At 34.9% G+C, this 24030-nt stretch overlaps 1 protein-coding gene across 1 annotated transcript in view; it reads right to left on the reverse strand.

Moving 5' to 3' along the window:
- Window positions 1–24030, reverse strand: part of LOC141450681 (protein tolkin-like) — an 80228-nt gene that overhangs the window by 1005 nt on the left and 55193 nt on the right. The window contains exons 3-17 of the mRNA XM_074121328.1: window positions 18211–18368; window positions 16778–16901; window positions 11124–11302; window positions 10445–10551; window positions 7114–7240; window positions 5418–5642; window positions 5136–5258; window positions 4657–4805; window positions 3125–3320; window positions 2345–2467; window positions 2067–2227; window positions 1973–1981; window positions 1426–1612; window positions 1069–1322; window positions 771–984 (exon numbers count right to left, since the gene is read on the reverse strand). Coding sequence (XP_073977429.1) covers window positions 771–984; window positions 1069–1322; window positions 1426–1612; window positions 1973–1981; window positions 2067–2227; window positions 2345–2467; window positions 3125–3320; window positions 4657–4805; window positions 5136–5258; window positions 5418–5642; window positions 7114–7240; window positions 10445–10551; window positions 11124–11302; window positions 16778–16901; window positions 18211–18368 — 2336 coding nt within the window. The remainder of the gene's footprint in view (window positions 1–770; window positions 985–1068; window positions 1323–1425; window positions 1613–1972; window positions 1982–2066; window positions 2228–2344; window positions 2468–3124; window positions 3321–4656; window positions 4806–5135; window positions 5259–5417; window positions 5643–7113; window positions 7241–10444; window positions 10552–11123; window positions 11303–16777; window positions 16902–18210; window positions 18369–24030) is intronic.

Here is a 24030-nt window from a genome sequence, read left to right on the forward strand (position 1 = left end):
AAAAAAAAAAAATTAGCAAAGTTTTAATTAATTTGCAATTTTAAGTTAATAAGATTTTTCAAATATTTCATTGTAGTTGTTACTTATAACTAAAAATAAAATAATCCTTGTTGAATACTTCTTGAAACATCTTTCACTTCTGTAATTTTAGCAGTTTTGCCATTAAAAAATATTCAGTTTTAGAATTTATAATACATTTCTATATGCTTGAGCCTTATGACTAAGTTGGTGGGTACAACATTTTGCATTTTTACAGTAACATATTATGTATCGTAGGCTTTTGCCTATTTTATCGACGCTAACATCGCTCACGCTTTAGCTGTAGAATGTCATTTAGTTATGAACTGGTCTAACCATCGCATGATCTCTTCTAAGTATTCTCAAATTTTTCTTTAAACGCCGAATATTTGTGTCATAATTAATTCTTACCACCATTATAAAGTTTGCAATACCGAACCTAATACTGAAATGTTACATAATACTAATACAGCTGGGAATCTACCTCCATCTACTGCTCTAAAAAAATGTTTAGAACACAGATAAAAGTAAAATTTGTAGATCTACATTTATCTAACCCATTCGAAAATTACAGAAAATCCTAGGAAACATTTTGGGGAAAATCTCCAAATAAAGGAAAACAGTGTACCCTGAAAATTGTAGTCGACGGTAGAGAATATCACGGAATAAATCTCTTATCTCCCCATGCAATATGGCGGACCAAATCATCTTTTTAACAATTTCTTAATAGAAATGTAAATTATAATAATTACCTGTAGAATGCGTGGCTAGAAATCCTTTGCGTTGTACGCTAGCATCAGATTTGAAAATCATAAACATCTGATTAGAGGAAGCGATAATTGGATGTGGCGCTTTAGAGCCACAAAATCTCCCAAGTGAATGTGCATCTTGTGAATCACCATCGTACAGTGCAATATGGTCGTAGGCGCACTCTTGGTGGGGCTCCAGTTCAAATTCAGAGAAGACCTTAAAAAAAAAAAAAAAAAAAAAATATCGTAAATCTGAGAAACTTAACAGAATCCATCGCTATTGATAAATAATTATAAATACCAATTTTATTCTATGCCCTGGAGTCGTAGTAAAATGCCAGACACAATCCTTTCGACTGGGATAATATTCTGGATAATTAGGAGAAGATACTTGACCGTTGGGCGCTCGAACATCATGCTTGCATCCACCTTCTTTACAATCGTGACCGTTATCGTGCAAGGTGAAGCCATTATGACACCAACAAGTGTAAGATCCTACAGTATTTCTACATTCATGCTGGCAGCCGCCATTATTTATAGCACATTCGTCCATATCTATATTAACGGGACTTTGTATCAGTAATGATCTTTAGATCTTCAAAAAAAAAAAAAAAGAAGAAAAGATAAACCAATAAAAACAATGGAACCACACAGTTACCTGTGAAAAATACAGCAGCAAAACCCGATTTCTGGACAGAACTGTCTGAAGAAAATTCTATCCTTAGGGCGTTTCCTTCAGATGTAATCAACGGCGGTAAACGGGTACCACAATATATGCCGTGTTTATGCAATACTTCTGAATTTAGTTTGCTATGTATCACTACGCTGTCATATTCACATTCTTGCTGTCCCATAAAAGAAATAAATACAGATTCTTTTAGTAAACTTCAAACTTTAATCATGAAAGACACCATTTTCTTTTTATCCAAAAATCTTGTGCGAGTCGTCACAGGTTCTGTGATCGTAATTTCCCAGAAATAATTTGTGAATAAGAACCACTTTAAGAATCATTTTCCTCGGTAAATGTTTCAAATAGAAGTTACACTTTTTATTACGTTTTACCACCTTTATATTATATCTGAGGAATTGAAGTTTGGCTAAAATTCTAAGTTGTAACAACTGTAAGCTATCTGGTAAAGGATGTAAGTGTACGTCTTATTTAAAAGTTACTTTCTTACGATCCAAGTAAACAAGTTAACACTCACCTGGAACACCTGAGAAAGAGACAAAAATAAAAATTAAAAATTAATAAAACAAAGTAAATATTTGCAAATGTTAATAAAACAACTTGAAACTTACATTATTTCCTTCAAGGTCGAAATGTGTAAAATTAAGAGTAATACGATACTGCGGCGGTGCAACGATCTCCCATACACAATTCTTATCGCTTGGATATAGTTCAGGAAATGATGGACTAGTAACAGTGCCATTTGATGCGTCCAGTATTCCACCACAAGCATCTATAATTTTAATAACATTTTACTATATAAACTGATCTTTGAATAATATTACATAAACCGAGAACAGGAATACTACAGTGTTGACATGTTGACAATGTCTGAATGTCTGAAACAAACCTTCACAATGTTTCCCATCTGAATGCAATTCATATCCTATTTCACAACCGCATTCGTAACCTCCTAAAGTGTTAATACAATTCTGTTCACAGCCATGTTCTGTTAAATTACATTCGTCAAATTCTAGAAAAATAAAATTGAAAAGAAAGTGAACAATTTAGTCAATATATACAGTTCGGGAACATCATTAAGGGATAACTCTAAATTATGGCATATTGAAATATATCATCACCTATATGTTTTATCATGAGAGTAAAATTCCTTTTTCCACGCACTTCTTATTATACATCAGTAAAGTTTCGAAACTTTCTCTTTTGTTCTATTTCTCACCCGAAAAACTCTGATTCGAATGAGGATCACACGACTTTCTATTATCGCAGTACTTAATTTTTCTTGAAACAAAACATTACTTCACACTGAACGAACAGACGGGCACAACCATATTAATTCGTAAAAACTACATATTTTTTTTTGCAAATGAGGACATTGCCTGCAGATCGACACTTTAAAGACTTGGCGGAAACGTATGCAATGCGGCATGATCACGTAAAAGATAAGAGTGGGAACTTGAGAGATTTCAATCAAAAAAGAAAAAGCTCCACTGCAATCGGTATGAGACGTAATTGAGACCATGCAGCCTTTAGGATTAGATTCTGTACAACGAAGGCTAGAATCAGAAACATCATTTACGAGTCCCAGGTCTTTCAGTACAGAACGGCAAAGGACGTACTTAACAGAAATAACTAATGGAAATAATATTAATAATTTCACAACAATAACCTTTCATATAAGCTGCTGAAAATCCAGGTTTTTGTACTGAACCATCGGATACAAATTTCACCAACAACTTATTGCCAGTAGAGTGAATATCCGGTGGTAAGGAGTAACCGCAGAATTTTCCAATTACAGGTGAATCTGGATAATGACCGTCCAATATTTCCACGTAATCATAAACACAACTGTCATGCTTTTCCACCTGAAACAAAATCAATAATATAACAAATAGAACTCCATGAAAGGCTTTGGGATTTAAGCAACTAGCATTGCCTAGAGGCGTAGCCTCTCAATAAGCTATATAATTAGGAACCCTTTTGTAATGTCTTCAAATGTGGATAAACGCCTTTTATTTTCTGTTATAGAATGCGTATGGTGTTCAACTACCAACCGAAGTTTTAACTTTATGTAGAATGTACCTACTTTTTTTTTAAATAGTGTTTTATTCATACATTTGTGTACAAAACTTATTTCCATTTTTTCTAGCTTCGCTTAGTGGGTAAAGAAAGTCATACAACGGAAAGTTATGGATTACTCGCCATTTATTCAGATCTGCAGCGGAATAACTTGCGCAAAAGACACTAGAATGCGTATGGTGTTCAACTACCAACCGAAGTTTTAACTTTATGTAAAATGTACCTACTTTTTTTTTAAATAGTGTTTTATTCATACATTTATGTACAAAATACAGAATACAAAAACCATTCTATACAGCATGATTACTCCGTCAGCCGGGGTCGATACAAATGTACATAACTGAATTAGAATAAACGCTGGTGAATGTACCTACTTTTCTTTTAATTTATGCATCACAAAATACTAGTTTTCTTAATTCCTGACCAGTTTCGAATCTTCATTCTCTCAACAGAGAATGTTTCATTAGTTTGATTAAGAATATATTATTTGAATTCTATACCACAAATTCTGCCAAAAGTTGTATAAAAGAAAGATAAATTCTCGACACCTAACTAATAAAACGGACTTGATTTTTCTAAATTTCTTTAAAGACACTTAATTAAGAAAGAAGAATTGGATAGCCTCGTTGCGATATTAGGAGTAATTCAAGACGAAGTTAAGGGTATTCTCCGCCTTCACTATGAGCTTGCTTAAAACTACTAATAAGCAGAAAGGAGCCCAAATTCCGTATCTCAGGGTAGTAGCGCAGGCAAGGAATGCAGGTGAAGTTGTCGAAAGTTCAATAACTGACTGATTAATTGACGTTTGCCATTTCGAAAGTTTGATTAGCTGCGAGTCATGATTCACCTCTGCAATTCTCCCCTTACTTTTTTTTAAGATTTGACTAACTGATTGATGATCAACTGAACGACTGATTGTGTCAACATAAATTAATGAACTCGCTACTAATTGAAAAACTAACCGATTTATTGAGCGATCAATGTTGACTGAACCGTTGATTGACCACCGAAAAACTGACTGCGTGGCTAATTAATAACTGACTGTCTGTATTTACCTGATCAAATATTATCAATGGTAAAACTATATTTATAAGTTCTATTATAAAATCACAAAAAACAAACCTCGAAACTCTGAAATTTAAGGGCTACTTGAAAGTTTTCAGGCGCCGTAAATTTCCATACACATTCTTTGTTGTGCTGGTAGTCTTCAGGAAAATTTGGTGATTCAAGATGTCCGCCTTCATCTACGTCTAGATTTCCGCCACAAACCGCTGGAAATAAAAAAAAGTCTTAGCGAACAGTGAAGTTGGTAAGATAATAAGCATCTCAGTAGAAGGAAGTTTGTAACCCACTTTTTCAGGAATTTGGAGTCTCTTTGGGCATCCCAGTCTAATATAAAAACACTAATAGTGTACTGCCCGAAGCTCACACCATTCAACCAACTCTAGCTAGTGATCACACACTCTTATTCATAATTATGTACACTTTACAGACTTCATTCATTCTAAGAAAAACTCCGACACTTAAGGGAGACGCAATACATCAGTTAGATTGCAATGAATTTTGGTTTTATAACAACTCAAAATCTACAATCTACAAACCTTCATAATGAGCCGTGAATCCTCTATGACCTTGTTGTTTCGGCGAAACCTGTAGAGTAATCAACATCCTAGATCCTGTGGACACAATCAGTTCTGTAACCCGACCACTGCCGCAGAATCTGCCTGAAAACAAAGTCAAGGTAGAAATAATAATTAAATAAATATATTGGTAACAGCCTTTCAGGATCATGTCAGTAATCAAAAGTGTACCCATAAGATAATAATAATTATCTAAGATAATCTGTGAAATAATCAGTAGATAAAAAACTTAATAAAGTAGACCTAATAAAGTTGATTTGTGCCAATATCCGTCTCTAATCTCCAGGTAATCACTCCTGCAGGATTCACTTTTGTACACATCCAGTTGTGTGATATTCAGTACAATTTTTTCACCATGTGTGGCCGTTATCCTCCATTCACAACGTTCTCCTTCGACGGGTATGTTCGCTTTCACATACGAAGGAGACACCATGGTAGCTGAATTCTCTTGATATGTTCGCCCACAGCCTAGAAATAAAGATGTTGTAACAGTAATGCAGTTAATTTGGCCCAAAAGAAAGCATGTCAAGGCAAAGGGATCATTTGTTTAACGTAATGTAATGCTATACCCAATAATTTACAATTAATTTCAACTAACTTCCAATTAAATGAATAACACTTTCTCTTACTACGCTGCTCAAGATTCTAACTCATGTATTTCGTTCAGTAAGAGAAACATCTTGTGAGTGTGAAGACCCAGTTATTAAATTCCAAAATTAAATAGCCAAGAAATACCCGAAAAATAATAAAACACGACTTATTTATCTTCATGTTAAGAGTGCAAGATGTAAATGGTAGGTTGGGTAGGTGATGAGATTGTGTCAAGTGCTTGCCATTACCAGAGTACTGAGATTAGCCCCGGGCGGTCCAGCAAATAAGGAAGGTAACATACTTCCACAGCCAACACTAATGATTACCAACCAAATTACAAAAAATTTCTCCCTGTCTAGATTCCCTGCTTAAATTGTCAACCCTGACACGAGATACTGAAAAAACAAACAAGCAAAAAACTGAAGAAGTTACATTTTTTAAAAATTATTTTTCAACTGAGGAAAACAATGGAAAATTCAACTCTAAAGTCACAAGTGGTAAGAAACTTACTTTTTACTCCGCATCAGGCTCTGTGAGATAATGAGTTCCTATTCTGAGTTTTTTTTTAGGAGTTCCTGTGTTAGTTTTCTTGGGAAAGGGGAGAATTATTCCAAAAATTGCACTTTTTTTTTTATTACCGCAATTTAATTGAGCTGCCCAAATTCCAAATTTGATGAAAATGGCGTGTAGAGAGAATTTCATGTGTTTTTTTTTTTTTTTTTCAGTTTTCTGCGATTTTCTCTTGAACAATTACTGCTCATACAAAGTCCTGAAGGTTAATCAAAAAATTCTTTTACTTGAAAATTAATTTCAGGAGAATTCCTGGTGGGCAAGTTGTGGGCCTTCCTTTAAAATACCATTTCTGAGTGATGATGCGGAGTTTCATTGGTTAGAAATGTTGTGGAGAAGAAATTTATCGTTTTATCCCAATTTGCGAACAAAATTCTAGGTATCGTGTGATTGTTTCACACCAGTTGTTTTAAAACGTTTATTTGTGCATTAGATAGCGATTTTGTTTGATAAAATTTTACAAATTAAACGGCATATATATTTAGCTGACCTGATTGATTGTAAATGTTAAAGCGGATAGCTAGATAATCAATCAGAATTATCAATTCCCTTGATTTCACAAACTGCAAATTAATCAATCCTCTAATCAGATTTATTACAATTCGGGGACTATTTTAGTAAAAACCTTCGCGAACATTTCCATTTTGATTTAACTAATGAATTTTGTTCTATTAACCATTTTAATAATCAACATAAAATTAATAAATTCAATGTGAATGGCAAACTTATTTCTAGAATGAATAAAGTTTTAAAAAAAGTTAAGGTTATAAATACTGACGATGACATCGATAGAGTAAGTTTGTCTGTGCAATATCGCCTTCGCTTAATCGTACTCGCTGTCCTATTTCCGGCCTTCGTTTTCCTTTCCCTTGGTCCATGGGTTGTATAGTGTCTAAGTACGTGCCCTGAAACAGCATTTACTGCCATTATTGATTAGTATAAAGTGTTTACTAGTAGGAAAATAAATAAGGACAGCTAAAATTACAAGCTTAATGTAAATGATTTTTTTTCTCCGTTATTAATTTTAATTTTTGGCCTTAGCCTCAGTAATCTGTCAGAGTATTCGACGATAAAATTTGTATCAAAATCGGACTACCGGTAATGACATTTTTCTATATAATCTTTCATTACTGGTGATGGTGATTTTCTTTCTTTTTTTTCGTACAAATCTAAGTTTCAAGACTATGTAAGTTGTGGAAGAAGAAAATGAGTAAGCACCAGACTTATCGTGCTGCATATTTAACTGTGACTAAACACGTACATATGTTATTAATTAATACAACGCATTTGAGTGCTCAGTTTTAATTAAGATTACGTTTCGGTAATCGGAACTTTCGATAATCGATAAGAACCCCATCCCCCCGGGGCCCAATTAGTTCCGTTGTTTATCGACACATTTTGATAATTAGTTAACTCGTATGACATTTGGATAGAGAGATGACTCTGTATAAAGAGAAAAAAAAAAAATTTACGTATTAATTTTAGAACCATGTGGCGATTGCTGCATGTCAGTAGCATTATTTTAAACTGAATATTTACTTTTAAATTTACTGATTTGCGGAAGTTTGCATTTTGTTTCCCGTACGATTTCTCCGAGTATCTGTGCCTGTAAGACTATGAAGATCATTTCAAAACTCATAGTGCGATTGAAAGTTTTTTGGAAATGACTTATCACGATTGTCTCATGCTGAGGAGCTGCTATTGAGTGAGTGATTGCCTCCAATATTTTATAGACCTCGGTCCAACATTGCCCAGAAGCTCTTAATTTATTTCCGGTACCAGGTGGGATTTAATTGTCACAATAACAGCCGGTCATATAATCTAATTGAATCTAGAGGCTCTCTCTCGAACAGTTTGATTTGCGAGAGGTTATAGAGAAATAGGTTAGGCTAGAATTCAATATTGAACTATTAAGTCAGTATCCAATTTAACCGAATCTATCTATGTAACACTGGCAATTTATTGTAGTGATTCAAAATTTAGTTATTGTAAAAGCGACATTGGGGTCTGGCATTACTAATCCTTTTCAGAATATAGATTTATGACGGTTCTATATGAATAGAGGTATTATGGGGTGATCGGGTTGTTGGCGATAAATCTGAATAGAGGGCGGTTTAGGTTCTTTGTTTCCAAGCGTGGAGAGCGCCTTCTTTGAGTGTCTACCATTAAAATAATTGATTCAGTAAATTACAATCAAAACTAATTTGGTACCAATATTCACGTGATTTTTGGTGACTGCAATTTTGCGTATTGTTGACTTAACATTGCAGCCTTCACCTCAAAACGTTCGAAAAGCATTTTTCCAAGATTAATTACTCAAATCAAAGTTTAGGCCACCGTGAATGCAATGCGTGTTTAAAGAGAATGCTCGCTGGAGCCATCTTGGAGAGAATTCCTTGAAAGTGAATAATCTCCGGAAGTGGCTACTTCCGGTAGAGGAATTTTCAGTAAAAACTGGGAATTTTAGCAACACATTTCCTATCTCTCGGAATTTGTGGAAAAAGACGCACTTAATGCTGAAACATTGTGCATGGTCAGTAATAACGAACGATTCTATGGGACAGTACCTTAGAGGCGATCCTATCTCCAAAATAGCCTTTATAAAAGATATGAAACAAAGGTTACCGTCTTTAGTAAACGGGTTCGATAATAGTGAAACTAACGATATTAGGGAAACTAACGATATTCATTAATTCTTCGGTCCACGAACCCTAATTTTCAAAATTACTAGTTTTTTTTTTTTTTTGTATGTCTGTTCAAAGAATGAGGCTTGCTTAAGCATCCAACCTTGAAGATGTTACGACATATCTGATCGTGACGTTGTGTTAACAGCACCAGCTTAAAGTTACAGAGTTAGCAGTAATTCTCTAACTTTCAGTCAGGACTGACAGAGAAAGAAAATAATTTCAAAAAATAGTGGGGGAACCTCTCACGACATTCACGTAACTAAACTTTTTTAAAACTTGGACTTTGTACTAAAAGATAGTTTCTAATGTTATACAAATGCCGTTGAACTGCACTAAAATTATTGCACCCTAACAAAATTTCCACTCAAAGTGCTAGACCTAACGGAAGCAAGCTGTGACCAAGTTCAAATGAAACTCTAGCCATTTTCTGGACGATTGCAGTATACTAAGAAGCATTATTTCGAACAGCTTCACTTCCGGTGCTCTAGGAATATAGGCCTTGTAAAACAGTACATCTTACTGAAACAACACTTTAGAGGGAAGAGTTCCTCTACTGTTCAATCTACTCCAGAATCAATTAAAACTCTTTTTTATAAAGTTTTTTGACCTGTAAAATGTATTTAAGTTTTCAGAGAATCTTGGAAGTTATTTTTCGAGAAAATTTTTAAAAGAAGAAAAAGTTATTCGGTAAAGTGGTACTTCCGGTATATCGGCTTCGACATAAAAACGAATATTACCGGTATAAACTTAAAATGGAAAATTTTGTCCGATTGCAATACTTCCTTCTGACGAGGAGTAAGTAAAAAAATAAAGATAAAAATCAAAGAGAAAGTAAAAAATATATACAATAAGGTAACATATTGTTTTTCTTCGGTGGATGTGGTGGATGTGAGAGCAATATTTGGTTTTGCCGCATATTTGCTGAAGAATGTGGAATGAGTTCCGAACAGATTGTTTGCTATGTCAATTATTTGCTGAATCCAATCAATTAAATTCTGGAATTGGACATTATTACATTTTTTTTTGGATTAAAAAAAAAAAGAATTAGAATCTATAGGATTTGAAAGTTCTGTTTTTTGAATTGAAGAGGAGAGAGAGCTTCATTCTGGAATAACCCTTCTAATCCTGTTTCCTCGGAATGGGAGCTTCTGGCTGGAAACTGACGAGGATATTGCCTTGCATTTGGGTATTCACTTTCCAGGAGTGTACAACTTGAATCTCCTGAGACCACAGTCTCAGCATCCTTTCATAGTTTACGCAATCTATGCTTTGTTCATGCAAGATGCCATATAAAATATGGTATCAGTGTCTTAGATTGATCAGACCGGGTTTACCACTCATTCTCACATTAATTGCTGATCTCATGCTATTCATCAATCAATCATGCTCCTCTCACTACCATAATAACCATCAATAACTTACCTTAGAGAATGTGTTTCGAGCATAATGCATGATTGAATCATAATCATATGGAAGTCCTAAACTATTTACTTCTTCGTCAGTCAACTTATTGAAATTGTACTCTTGGCCTAAAAAAAACAAAAAAAGTCATATAAGTGGAATAATGACCACCAGAGAGGAAAACGTTTATTAAAAGAATTCTAAAAAGGGATTTAACAGGAAATGTTTCAAACAGAGAGCATGTTGATCTTATATTTTATGAGTTGGTCAGAGGCGGTTTTCTACGCCTAAGACAGTCGTGAGTTGAAGCAAGAGATAATCGAGGGGGTTATTTCTGTTTCTTTTTAAATAAACTACAAATAAAAAGTAGTCAAACACGGGATTCGAACTGGGGATCTACATCTCACAAAGCCACACTCCTGACCACTAGACCATCACTAGCCCCATGTTGAGAAAGTTTGTTATTGAACAGAAGCGAAACGCAAAATATAATAATATGTTGCTGTTGACTGCATTAATATTTCATTAAATCGCATATTTGCGTAGCTGTTTCCAAATTATTCTTAAATCTAATTAAATAAAAGAAAGCATTCACATTTTTAATTAAAATCAATATTTATTAACAAAAATTTTAATAATAACCAATCAAAAAACAGATTAATAAATAAACTTTTAAATTGAAAATCTAGTTTATAATTACCGCTCATAATGTTATCTCTAACAATGATGACATGGTTATCTCGATCGGGTCGGGTATGTTCATGCCAGAATCCGACCACATGTCCTAATTCATGGACAACAATGCCAAATTTATCACAGTTTTTACCAATAGATATCGCTTGAGCACCATTGCCTCTTTTGCCAACAAATGAACAGCACCTGTTTAGAAAAAAAGAAAGAAGATATTTATATGAATAGATTCTTTAGTTTCGAAATGAAAATAAAATCCGATTTAAGAACTGGTGACTAAATTAGAGGTGGAAGGAAATGGATGCAGCCTGGAGAGGGTCGCTTCATCTTCAGAAGTTTAATTGAAGGACAAGTTGAGCGAGCAGGAGATTTAAAGTCCAACTTAACTTTCTCCTTTTTCTCACCAGCAAAGGCTGAATCCACCATGGGTTTTTATTTCTCTCTCTCTCTTGAGAATATTGATTAGGCTAATCGGCTTAATGTTGAAGGCAATATTATTAAACTGTTTATAGTTTCTTGCCTATCACCTTGTTTTCCATTTTCCAGGAGATTTCATTTAAGCGGAATTCTTAGCGTGGAGCGAAGTTAAGCTCATATCGAAAGGGTTATTTTTGATTTTTGTTTTTTTTTAAATAATGCGTCACCTGAGATCATTGGCGCCCAGTTTTCATGGACTGTCGATCTCCAGATAATATTCTCTCGCTATATGGTCGATCACTAGACAGTCTGTAAGGAAGCTCCTAGTAAGAGGAATTCCCCAGGACCGGCAGTAATCCAATACGCTAACCACTGAACTAATCCCTTCTATTGTATTATTTGAACAGCTGTGTAGGAAACGACTTAATGAAGTACTCAATTGGAAGAATATCTGTCTACCGGAAGTTAAATAGGGTGGATTACCTTAATCATTAATCAACTTAAGGGCTTAACATGAGGTAGATCGTGATTTACACGCCATTTTAAGCATAAAAGCAACAGCAAAAAATGGTTGCGTGTTTAAGTAATATATTGTGAATTAAAGTAACTTAGTTTGTCATTTTGCTTATCAGTTCAGATTTTTCGCCCCGCCAATGAATGCATTTTTCGTAAGTATTTCCGACAATTTCCCAGTTATTACGGTACACCTAATTATTTGTGCAATTTCAGCGAGGACCAAGAAAATCACGACGGACACGAACACTTTTAAAATAGATTTATGATAATTTTAATCGCTTTTATTATTATTTATTTTTAAGAATCTCCTGAGTAAAAATGAACTTTATAATTATAGTAACTGTAACACTTTCCCTGGAAAAATCGAAGAAGGACATAACTGGGAGAGGGGCTTTCCACTAGAGGGCCACTTTTGTCGCTTACACTGTCTAGCTTCCAGTATAATATTAGGAAGTTCCCAATTTCTGGGACTAAATATCCAAATGTGAAGGAAATTGGCTGACCAAATCAATCATTGCGTTCATACACGTAAATTTGTTCTTATTATTTTGAGATTTCCCTGGAAAATGGCCCGTAAGATTTTCCGCTAACTTCGTATGTACATTAAGTAAAGGAGAGTTTTGTTTTAAGCCAGATCAAGGTTTTTCTCAAATTGTAAAAAGTTAATTAGAAGGACCTGTTTCTAAAGTCGAAGTTGTGCACAATTACAGTAAAAGTCGTGTGGGTGTTCATATTCCAACTGTTTTTTTATGAACTGCGCTATATTTCCGTTTAGATTAACTAAATAGAATAATGTACGAAATATTTACAAGAATAATAGAAGTTTAATTCAGTAATTAAAATACTAGAGTACGGCTTCAGATCTACCTATTTACCAATATTTCTATTCCTCTGGGAGTCATATATTGTTGATTCAATTTTTGGGAACAAATATATATACATATATATTAAAGCGGAACTCCCTGGACGGCAATAAATAACTGTAGCATTTGTACAGGAACTCTCTACAGGCCTAGCATAATCACCGGATACAGCCCAGGCGTTGGCTGACTTTAATTCTGGTTCTACTTCATCTCACTGCGAGCAACCGGAAGTGAAGCGATCGTTACAATCTTCTCATTGCTTGTTTAATTTGAAACACATTTCTAGGAATCTGTTTAATGTTAAGAAGGAGAAGTTTTTTTGAAATTGGGGAATTCAAAGAAAATATAAGAGTACTTTGAGAATTTTAATTAGAGTTAGTCGTGTCTGTTTTCGCAAGAGGTTTATTACTTCTTCTCGTTGGACTAGTTAAAAAGGAAGTATTAAGATCTGGTTGAAATTTCCAAATTCAAATTCAAATGAGATTTCACTCAGAAATTGTCAGGTTTAGAGATTCCAAAACAACAGTTTTTATATAATAAATTAGTCTTAAAAGAGCGCGTGACTCTAAAAAGAAATACATATGGCATAAACTTGAAATATAATATTTAGAATAGGTTCTACTAACTCACTTGATTATAAACTTTTGGATCAAATAAAACTAGCCAATCACTAATCATTAAAGAGCTCCAATGATTCTCATTAAACTCAAGGTACTTATTGATTAAAGGGTCAAGTAGGGCAGCTGAGTAAGAGTTGATCAGCAAAACTGCCACTTCAACACGGTCGTTTTGACTTCATCATCTTCGTCATGATGCTTAGCCACTCAGATGCATCTTCAAATGCAAAAAAAAAGGTGAGAAGTCAACAATAAGCTTTTTCCACCAAATCTTCAGTAATGGCAGAAAGGTCGCCCCAATTCGTTCCACACCATGAACATTCGTGCGGCCATCTTTAAAAGCTCTAACCCAATTGCGTACCCATTGCCACTGCTCGTAATGTTTTCTCCATAAACTGCACTGATCTCACGATGAATTTCAACCGCTTTCACACCTTTAGCAATAAGAAAACGAATCACAGCGCGTGTTCTACTGTCGGCGGGAGACACATTAAATATTCAAAAAACAAAAACGTAAACACGGACGAATGTTTCCGTAATAGCGTCTGGTTTCTTGTTGACAGTTGTAGGAACACAGCGCGCATGCGCCAAAATCCGACCGCAGCACTGCAGCGGTCAAATTTCAAAACGGTACTTACTTAAAAAACATGCCTCCTCATACATTACATTAACATTTAATCAATAATATTTATTTGAAACATTTCCCCATGAAAAGTGAAGGGAAACTTTTAGCAGAGGAAATTCCCACTAAATTGCCCTTTTAGCGCAATGGACGTCCTTAAATGAAATATTAATCGGCATTAATTATGCAAATAAAATTCCACATTACAAATAGAATCCTTCAACCAGAACAACCAATCAACTGTTTGCGTTGATTTTTCCACTTTATTGAATTTTTCACAAAAATGGATTCTACGATTGGTTCCAAACTTCATGTTTACATTTCACGCTTCATATAACTTTATATTAGAATATTTTTTTATAGAATTCGATTTAGGATAGTCCTAAGAAGAAATTGAGCTAGATTTCCGTCTAGTAGATAGCGCCATTATCAAATTCCAATTCACAAATTTAATAGTGGTAGTCAATGTGCTTTGTTGTGAAATAAGTTTGAATAAAATCTATAGGATGGAACTTTGGTTATTACAGTAAGAGTTAGTCGTTTGTGTATTCACAACAGATACTCTGTTTGTAAGTATTAATATTGAAAGAAATAGAGATAAGCTAAACTTTAGTATAACTTCTCCATATTGAGCGGAACTTATAACGAATGAACACAGATCGAAGAAAACGGAAACCGTACAACCGGATGACATTCACTTGGCCCACACACACACCCACACCTGTATAATTGTATTACATTTCCAAGGCAATGAACGATATTGAATCTACAATATAATTTTCTACCTCACCGGTAAAGCACAATTTAAATATATTTAGAGATTCATCATTTTGTTGTTACTTTTAGAAGAGAGGGGAAAAAGATTTGTTATGCACACCAGAGGATATGCGCGATCAAATAGGGCTGAAAGTGACAAAAGATGAGTATGTAGGGGCACAGGGGCTTTCAATTTGCATACAAATTCTTGTTATAAAGAATATCAAGGTGGAGATAAATGAGTTTTCTTTCTGGAAAAAAGTCTGCCCTAAATTACACTACAATTTCCTTTTCTTCAAAAAAAACAAAAATGTGAACATGATTTTCTTTTACCATTTTTTTTTTTATTTTATTGCTTTCCATTCTTGAGCGCTGTACTCGTACTTCGTGGAAAAAGTTTAATCACAAATATGAAAGATAAAAGCAATAATGTGAAATCATATATACACTGAAAGCACTGACAACCTTTGATAAATATATTTCTGAAGAAAAACAATTTGGATCACAGTTTCCGGCACGTCATAGACAATATTGGGAAGAAAGATATTTATCTGACAAGAGGATAAAAGAGTAAGTAAAGTAATTGCCTATTTTTTCAGGCGGGGCTTAACGTCCAACTATCAATTAGGTGCCGTGGACGGAGGCGACTAGCAAATCATACTTTACTGTAAATTTCTTTTATTAACCATTAAATAAAATCCAAGACCTAGACACCGGGAATCGAACCCACTAAACCAACAATACATCTTAGCATTGCGGGTCTAGTATCTTAACCGCTCGGCTACTGTGGCGCCTGTGAATAAAAGAGTGCTAATTTATATTCTACTACCAGCGATTAGGAAAGTGTAAGGAATTCCATATGAAGTTTTCATCAGTTTTGAGGACTCCTTAGACCAAAATAAATCAATCGAGTTCGAAAACTAACAAATAACAGAAAGATTGAACTCCATATTTCATGTGGGTACCAAATGCGACCTTGATTGTAGCTCAGCGGTCAAAATCTTATTACTACAAGTAACACTTTATGGAAACCATTTTTTTTTTTATCGATTTTAATGGCATTAATAAATAATAGTAGTAATAAAGCTACGTAAAACAAACAAAAAGTTGAAGAGGGACAGAACTCAACTTCCGGCAGCGTTGTTTTAGAACGTCTAACCGGACGCAAGCAGAGGTAAGTTGGATGGCCTAAATTCAGGAATTCCTTTCTTTGGCGCTTTCATGAAACTTCAAACAGCAAAGTATTAGAGCTTAACTTGGGCTGTACTCTCTTGGGCAAAAGCTCGGTTTGTTTGAAGTTGTGGGGTCCCCCGGAGGCGGCGTAATTAAAGGCTTACACTTTTTATTTCATTATAACATACTTTTTTTTGTTTTTGACAGTACACAAAGTTTTTTTTCTTTTTTAATCCTCCCACATTTAGTTGTGATGATTTTAAAATAATTAAAATTAAAATAAATTTAAAAAAATGCTACCTTTACGTGAACGTGTACAGCATTAATGAAGTCACGTACTTTCTAGTGAAAACTGTAAGTTTCCGGGAAAATCTAATTACCTAAACTGGGCTAAGAGGAAGTCGTGTGAGTGTCTTTGGACTTTCTTTTTTAAGGGGGTTCAGTGGCGCCCCTTGCTCGTGCTAGGCAGGACCATACAGCAGACCTACCAGTTAAAGACATGTAAGAAACTACAGAAATCGAGAAGGTTCTGGTGAAGGTACATCCTTCTCCCAAGATCCGACATTTCAGAAAGCTTTCTACGAAAAATCGAATACCTGTTGCTGCTAGGAGGTATCCCTTTTCCAGATCCAGGTTTTTGTAACTCCAAAGAGGGTATCCTATAGTTACTGAAAGAAAAATCCAAATTGAGAAAACTTACCCACAGGAGCGCTCAGTGAACAGGATGAAGTTAGAGTGTTCCGACGGAGATCTTTCCACAAATTTGACGCAAGTGAAATTCTCCCAATGTCGCATCGCCTGCTTGAACAGTGCTTTGTGCATGCCTGTAACAATATTGTTTTATTTTATTTTTATACCAGAATTAGCCATAGAGCCGCTGGGTTTCCGGAAGGAACGCTTCTTTGGCAGAGAAGGCCGTGTCCATCATTGGCTGCGAATGGTTAAACCTTGAAGCCCGAGGGAAATTAAGGACGCTGTGGAATTTTAATGCACTTAAAGCACTTCTAAGTTTTAAGCCAAGTCCCAACGCTTCTTTGAAACTATTTTTTTTTTTTTTGAAGTTAGCTCCAGTTTAAGGGCGTTCATCGGTCTCACAAGAAATACTCTCACAAGAGTTATGCTGACTGCAGCTATTTCAGTTCAAAATATGATCAAGTTTGATGACTTTACGAAAAGGTGGTGTTTAAGAATTCACTTTTGAACTCCTCACGGAGATAACTTCCGCGATCCCCTACTCAGGTCTTTTTTTTTTGCGCCTTAGTGAGACAAGGCGTCAGCCATCTCAATCCGCTCCACGGGGACCATACCCTGGCACCAAAGTAGCATGACTGTGTCATCTCCATCTCTTTATATCGGTGAATTATTCCCAGACTACCTTTGGAGCTGAACACACAGCAGTTCAGCGATTTGCTACCAGAGAGAGAGGCTGACAATCTTCCTATCTGGACAGCTCTCTGCCGACATTAAACCAATCGCATCTTAGTTTCAGACATGCTGGCTATTTCCAGCCAACTACTGAAAGCAGTAATTATACTCAGATATTAATTAAATAATTAATAAGTGTGTGAAAATTTAAGAAAGCAAGTAGAATTTAAATCTGCAAATTCAAGTACTTTCGTTGTTATAGCAACCAAGCAAAATGTATCACAATTTAGCTTTATTAATGAATTTCTATGTTTTCGAGTGTGGGCTTTCGTGGAAAAACATTTTAAAGGTGTTGCTTTTAATTAAGGTTGAACAAAATTAACAAAGAAGTATTCAAGCGAAAACATAAACCAGAGTTATGTATGTGTTAATGCGATCTCACCGAGGTGTGCGCAACTTAACTCGCGGCTTCTTCATTTAAAACTTCGTTAAGTTATATTTGCTCTTCTTTGTGGAGGATTTCCAACTGGAAATATTATTTTGACAAATAAGTTGTTACTTCATTTTGTAAAATTTAAGTTCAAACTAAGTGTGTTATCAGCACTCAGGTGTGAAATTTTCTGGGGCTTCCCCCTGTTGGACCAATGGCGTCTCTTTGTCCACTAAGGATTCGGCAAATATCTCATCTTGCAAGGTAGAACCTTATGTTAGATTCATCTCACAACTAAGTAAAATACATGTCAATAAATAAATCAGGCAAAAGATTACCAGAGAAGTTGCCGTCTATTTCGTAAGGGATGACTCCATACTCCCAGATCCGATCAGATCTGGCCGTGGCCGCCCTGTTCACTCGGCTAGCCCTTCTGGCCAGTTTCTCCTTCACGGTCAGACTCCTGCGGATTTCACCGCTGTCGCTCACTATCACCCTGCGCACACAAAAAGAAAACTTTATATTTCCACTACCCCCGCCCTCCCAAGAAAACTGACTTTAAAAAAACTTATTCTATAACTCGCATGACTTCTTCTTACACATTTGCTAAATATATTTAGCTGAATCAAAGATTTTAATCCTCCTCAGTACAGTGTTGGTAAACTTTAACACTCTTTTACCACAGTGAGAGAAATTCGCGAAGATACTGGAATTTTGCACAAAAGAAGTTTGGGGATGCTGCTCCAAACATCCAGAAATGGACACTAATTAAAAATACAATTTAATCATAAATCTTGTACTCTCATTTAAAGAGAGGTTAAATAAGGTTTTCTAAATTATCATTCAGATACTTTAAGGTTTTACTACCTCTAAACATTTTATTATTAAATTTCTAGTCAAACTTCCAAGAAGAAAGAAAATCAATACTCCGGAAAAGCGATTTTTAAGAAAAGCTTTTCCTGTAATTTACTATGAATTTGCCAAATGGATTCATTTGAAGCTGATCTAATGGCGTACTAAAGCTTAAATGTCAATTTGGCTTGTAATTGTTTCTTAATTAATACTTTGGTTCAGAGGAAAAGTGTCGCATTCTACCAGCATTGTTATTAAATTGATCTCTTTTTTTTCTAATGCAAGTCTAAGTTACAAGAAAATTCAATTATATTCGTAAATTATGGTATGAAAAAGTCATGTGAGTGTTCCATACGAGATTCTTTTTCATGAGAAAGTGAAGTGAAACTGTCGAATATTGGCGAAAACTATTCGAAAACGATCTTAACTTAAGAAAAATTTCATGAAAATTGAGAAAGATTTTTTTTCCTAATAATTTGTTAGTATTATTTCTCAGTATCTACGTAAGATTAATAATATACTCTAAAATCACAAAAAAGTTAATAAAATATAAGAAAATAATAAAAGATTTAGAAAAATAACTAAATACACTTTGATCAGCCCTGATTCGCTTTCATTGGTTGGGGCGTGACTACACTAGATGTGGGCGTGGACCCGCCCACAGCCTGCAACCCTACTGCACTGTGATTGGCCACTACTTTGAACTTAATAATTTCAATGAAATAATTAATTTAGAATTTTTTTTCCAACATTTCTCCCATAGGTATTTGATAAACTTTCGATTTAAGCAACAAAATAAATTTCCCATTAAAAATACGATAATTAATATTTCTTTTGGAATAATACTTCATGTTTTACACAATTATCGTTAACAGAGACAAAAAAAAGTTGAAAATTTGTATTGTTTAATCGTGAAATAGATAAAAGAGGAATAGGCACATCATAGACTTGTAAGCCGCCATTAAATGGGCGGTAAGCTTACTTTATACTCCATTCGGTGGAGAACTCTAGCGGCAATTTCTGTAAACATAAATGAAGTTTCTAAATTCACATTTAACCATGTTGGTCATCCACCAGACTTGTATAGGACTATCTTAAACTCACATTTAACCATGTTGACAACTCACTAGACTTATATAAAACCATCTAACACTCATATGTAACTATGTTGACTAGACTTATGTTGTACCATCCTATACTCAAATTTAACTTAATTTTCACCGCATTACATGAAACCTATTTATGTATTAGTCCATTATTTTGCCAATCTACGTAACTACTACACATCTCCATGTTAGTGAAGTAAGTAATGTGAGCTACTTCATCTTCACTTTTGCTATTCCACTCTAGTAGGACCTCGTTTTTGTAGGATGTTCCTGGATTAGAAAGATCTCATGTAAGGCTACATTACTCAGTTAATTTGTGAGTGATTGTTTTAGACTTATGCATAAATTACAGTAATTCTCACTCTATGTTACGTTGAACCAACCTTGGATTGACTTGCCACTTATAAAGTAGGCGAATACTACTTTATTGTAACCTTCTTTTTCATCTTTTTGAACCGACTTGGTTACTCAATGCTGATGGAGAGGATGTGTTTTATTCTTCATCTAATCAGTGAATTCCGTGAGCTGGTAAAACTTAGCAAGTTACTCGAATAAGCCACTAACAATTATCTTTTGAATTTATTAAAACTGAATTTAAAATTTAATTTATAATATTGGTCATTTTGTTTGTTTAAATTACTTCAAAATCAAAACTTACTGAGCAGACATAGTACCAAACTCTAGTGACTGAAATTTGAACTTCTTTCTGTAAATGTGTGGTATAATACCATGCACCCATTATTTTAGCGATTGCAGAGAAATATCTTTTAAACAAATATACTTTGATAATTTCCTGCGAGGTTATTTTGGGGAATAGGAGAAGGATAAAGAAACTGGGAAGAAATACTATCCAGGATAAACTGGGGTAAAGCAGATACTTAGGTGTGTGTGTGTGTGTTAGGCTTGGGGTATTAGGCTGTGGTAGCCTTAAGGCTATCCCCGTTGTACTTTATCTCCTAGAAGATTTCAGGTCCTTCCTTTAACCTTTTGCAAAGGCTCTAATGTAGATGGCAGCAGTATCGCTGTGTGGACACAGGGGAGGATTGTACTCTTAGTTGGATGGGGTGTAGTACAAGCAAGCAGAGATCCTGGTTTACATGGGGGAGGGAAATGGGAAGACCAACATCTTGTGAGGATGAAGGGGTCGTGTAATTCTCCAGTGTAACTAGTGTAATAATCCCAGCTCTTGTACACCACACTCCATCATCGTCTGAGATCCTCTCTTCCCTCTTAGTCTGGACTCATTTAATCCCTCCGAACATCGGTTAGTATTGGAGCTGATGATGTTGGTAAAATACACACAGTTTATACGTGTAACTATGGCACAATTGATAACAGATGTAGCCAATAGGATGGCATATATTCCATGTTGCCATAGAAACAAATCTGAATAAAAATATCTGGAGCGAACACTCTCATGACCTCCTTAATTCACAATTTTATTCGACTTACGGTTCTTAAAGCCATATTCAATTCTTATTTTGGCGTTTATAAATATGTACCTCACCCTGAAATGTAACTAAATCAGGAAAACCTTACTTAAACCTCTTATTGAGAACTGCTCCAAACGAATTTCCCGATAAAAATTCATCATCATCTACTTTGTATATGATGTAGATAAGTAGTTTACTGAAAAGCCTGGAAGCCATTTTCGGAAAATTGGTCAATCCATTGATTCAAAGAAAATGTTAGCAGCGGTTTTTGGGGAAAATCCTCGGCAGTAGGAGTGATACTTTCGGTCGATTAAACACCTTATTGGGCTACCCATTTAGCGCTGCCTGAGCGAAAGATTCAATTCCAACTTTTTGATTTTTGAGTTGCCATGGATACAGACTTTCACGGTTTTTAAAAGCTTCTTTTCCCCAGAAAATGGGGGATGAGAAACTACTAACGGATGAATCATTTTTTTTAAATCACGACATCGAAAATTTGAATATTACGCAACACTTCCGTTTACACTTCCGGGTGAGTAAAAAATGGTGTAAATAACGTACTTTTAGCACGTTGCACATGGGTTTTTCAAATTTCTCGTCAACAATCGCTTAAACTTTTCGCCATTTTGAAACTTAATCCAAAAAAAAATATTACAATATTAGTGAGGCTCTGGGAGACTCTGTGATATTGAAGTCAACAATATTTTTAGTACAAACTCCGACTTTTAAGAAAATTTAATTAACTGTGGTAGGAGAAAGAGTGTGGGTGTTCATTATTAAAGATAGAAAAAAGAATTTTTAAACCCAGCATCCGATTGTTAGCAATCAATTTTTTTGGGATCGATTACAAAATCTGTATCAATGTACTCGTACTTACAATGTATTGGATAATGAATAATTTTACTGTTGTGGTAATAGATTTACATGTATTTAAATATTTATCTGTAACATAGAAGTAATTTTAGATCTATTGTACTTAACTAAATTTATTATTTAACCGAATTTGTCACTTGGCGAGACAAGTATCTTTTTAATAATTCAAGTCAGTTTTAGAATCTTTCAGATAATATGACAACTGTTTTAGAATTTATCATCTGTAAATAAATAAATGCATATATAATTATCTTTACAATACATCTTATATGTTAACTCAATTACAATAAGAAGTAGCTAAGCACGTGCTTAAATTGTACAAGCTCAACTAACTGGAGTCTGAAGCACATTGCGATTACAACTAACACTTAAATTTCTAAGTGGCATCCATTTTGCTTAATGAACTAACTAGAGATTCTGCCACTTATTGTGTTCAGCTAACAATCGATTGATTTATTTTTCCAAGCTGGCTGCAGCCATCTTGCACAAACCTTTTTCGTAATCAATTTTTGACGTGAATGTACCGAAGTCAATTGTGAATTCACGAATTGATTGTGTAATTTTATACGAAAGTTAGCTTATTGTGGATCAATCAATAAGAGAGAGTTTCTTAATAAAAATCAACTAAAATGTTTTTAGAATTTATCGAAACAAACGACCTCATCTAAAAAACTAAAGCACAACTTATGTTGCAGGTTGTTGCAGACTGCATAATTTACAAGAATGTAACAGAATAATTGCAGTGGATTGTCACTACAAGCGTCGGCTCATAAAGTATGCTGGGAAGTGGAAGCAGATAAGAGGAATAATTATGTTTCCAGTGGTTCCTGGGAATGGGAATCAAATACTGAATCGGCTGGATTTAAGCTCGGAGAGACCTGTATTCGATAGTGCTATTGGTGGAGTTGTATTAATATACATATATGTGTACGTATGTGTGGGTGTATCAATATTGGAGAGCCACATGTGATACTAGGAAATACTGGGATTACCTATGAGCGCAGGCGGAGCGACACACGATCTGTCTTCTATAATGGCAGGGCTACTTAAACCCTACAGGCGGCAGGATGGGGATGATCATCCAGTTAGATCCGCTTAACCAATATTAGGGATGCTTCTTAGCTATGAGCAGATGAAACTTGCGGTCGTCTATAGTTAGTAAATGTAGTGATGGTCCGTTATTATTTATAAATAATGTTGGATGTATTTTTAGCAAATCTCAGGAAGGAAGTACAGTGTGGTTGAGACAAATTTTTCGAAACTGGGTTTAAGAGGCTTCCTATTTTCGTGGAAAATGTGGTCCTTTTACATTTCCGGCGAAAAGCTGGACGTGGTAGAATCCTTGCAATGTTACTTTTAGCAATGTTAATCGAATATGAGTAACTACACCAGTAATTACTCAATTACACAATTACACGCTAGGTGAATATGAAGTTTATCTTTTGAAATGTAGGCTGGAATAGCAGAGATGAATTCACTGATCATACGTAGAAACTGGAAAATATGGTGTGGGGAAGGCCTATGAGAAGGACCGACTGATTAGCATTGTCTCTCTCTCTCTCTTTGGCGCCATTAAAGAGGGAAGCTAGCCCCCAGGAGGAGCTCACAAAGTTTAAAGGAAATCTGAAAAAAAAAAAAAAAAAAACTGATTCCAATAAAGCGGGCACTTCCGCTTCACTAATTTTGTCCAAAAAAAAAAGCCAAAAACTGCTCACGCACAAACGGACAAAGCCAAATTAGTACCAAAAAATCCCTTTTTCTGATTCAGTGAACCTTAAAACGGATTATTTTCGGTCAATCTCCCCAAATCGTAAATTTATGTGATCGCAACTGTTTAAGTGAAAAAAAGAAATCCGATGTGAACAGTCACTTGGCCGTATCGTTCAAACTCCAA

The sequence above is a fragment of the Rhodnius prolixus genome, unplaced genomic scaffold (assembly GCF_049639745.1).
Source record: "Rhodnius prolixus isolate KJV_2025 unplaced genomic scaffold, Rpr scaffold_8, whole genome shotgun sequence".
NCBI lineage: Eukaryota > Metazoa > Arthropoda > Insecta > Hemiptera > Reduviidae > Rhodnius > Rhodnius prolixus.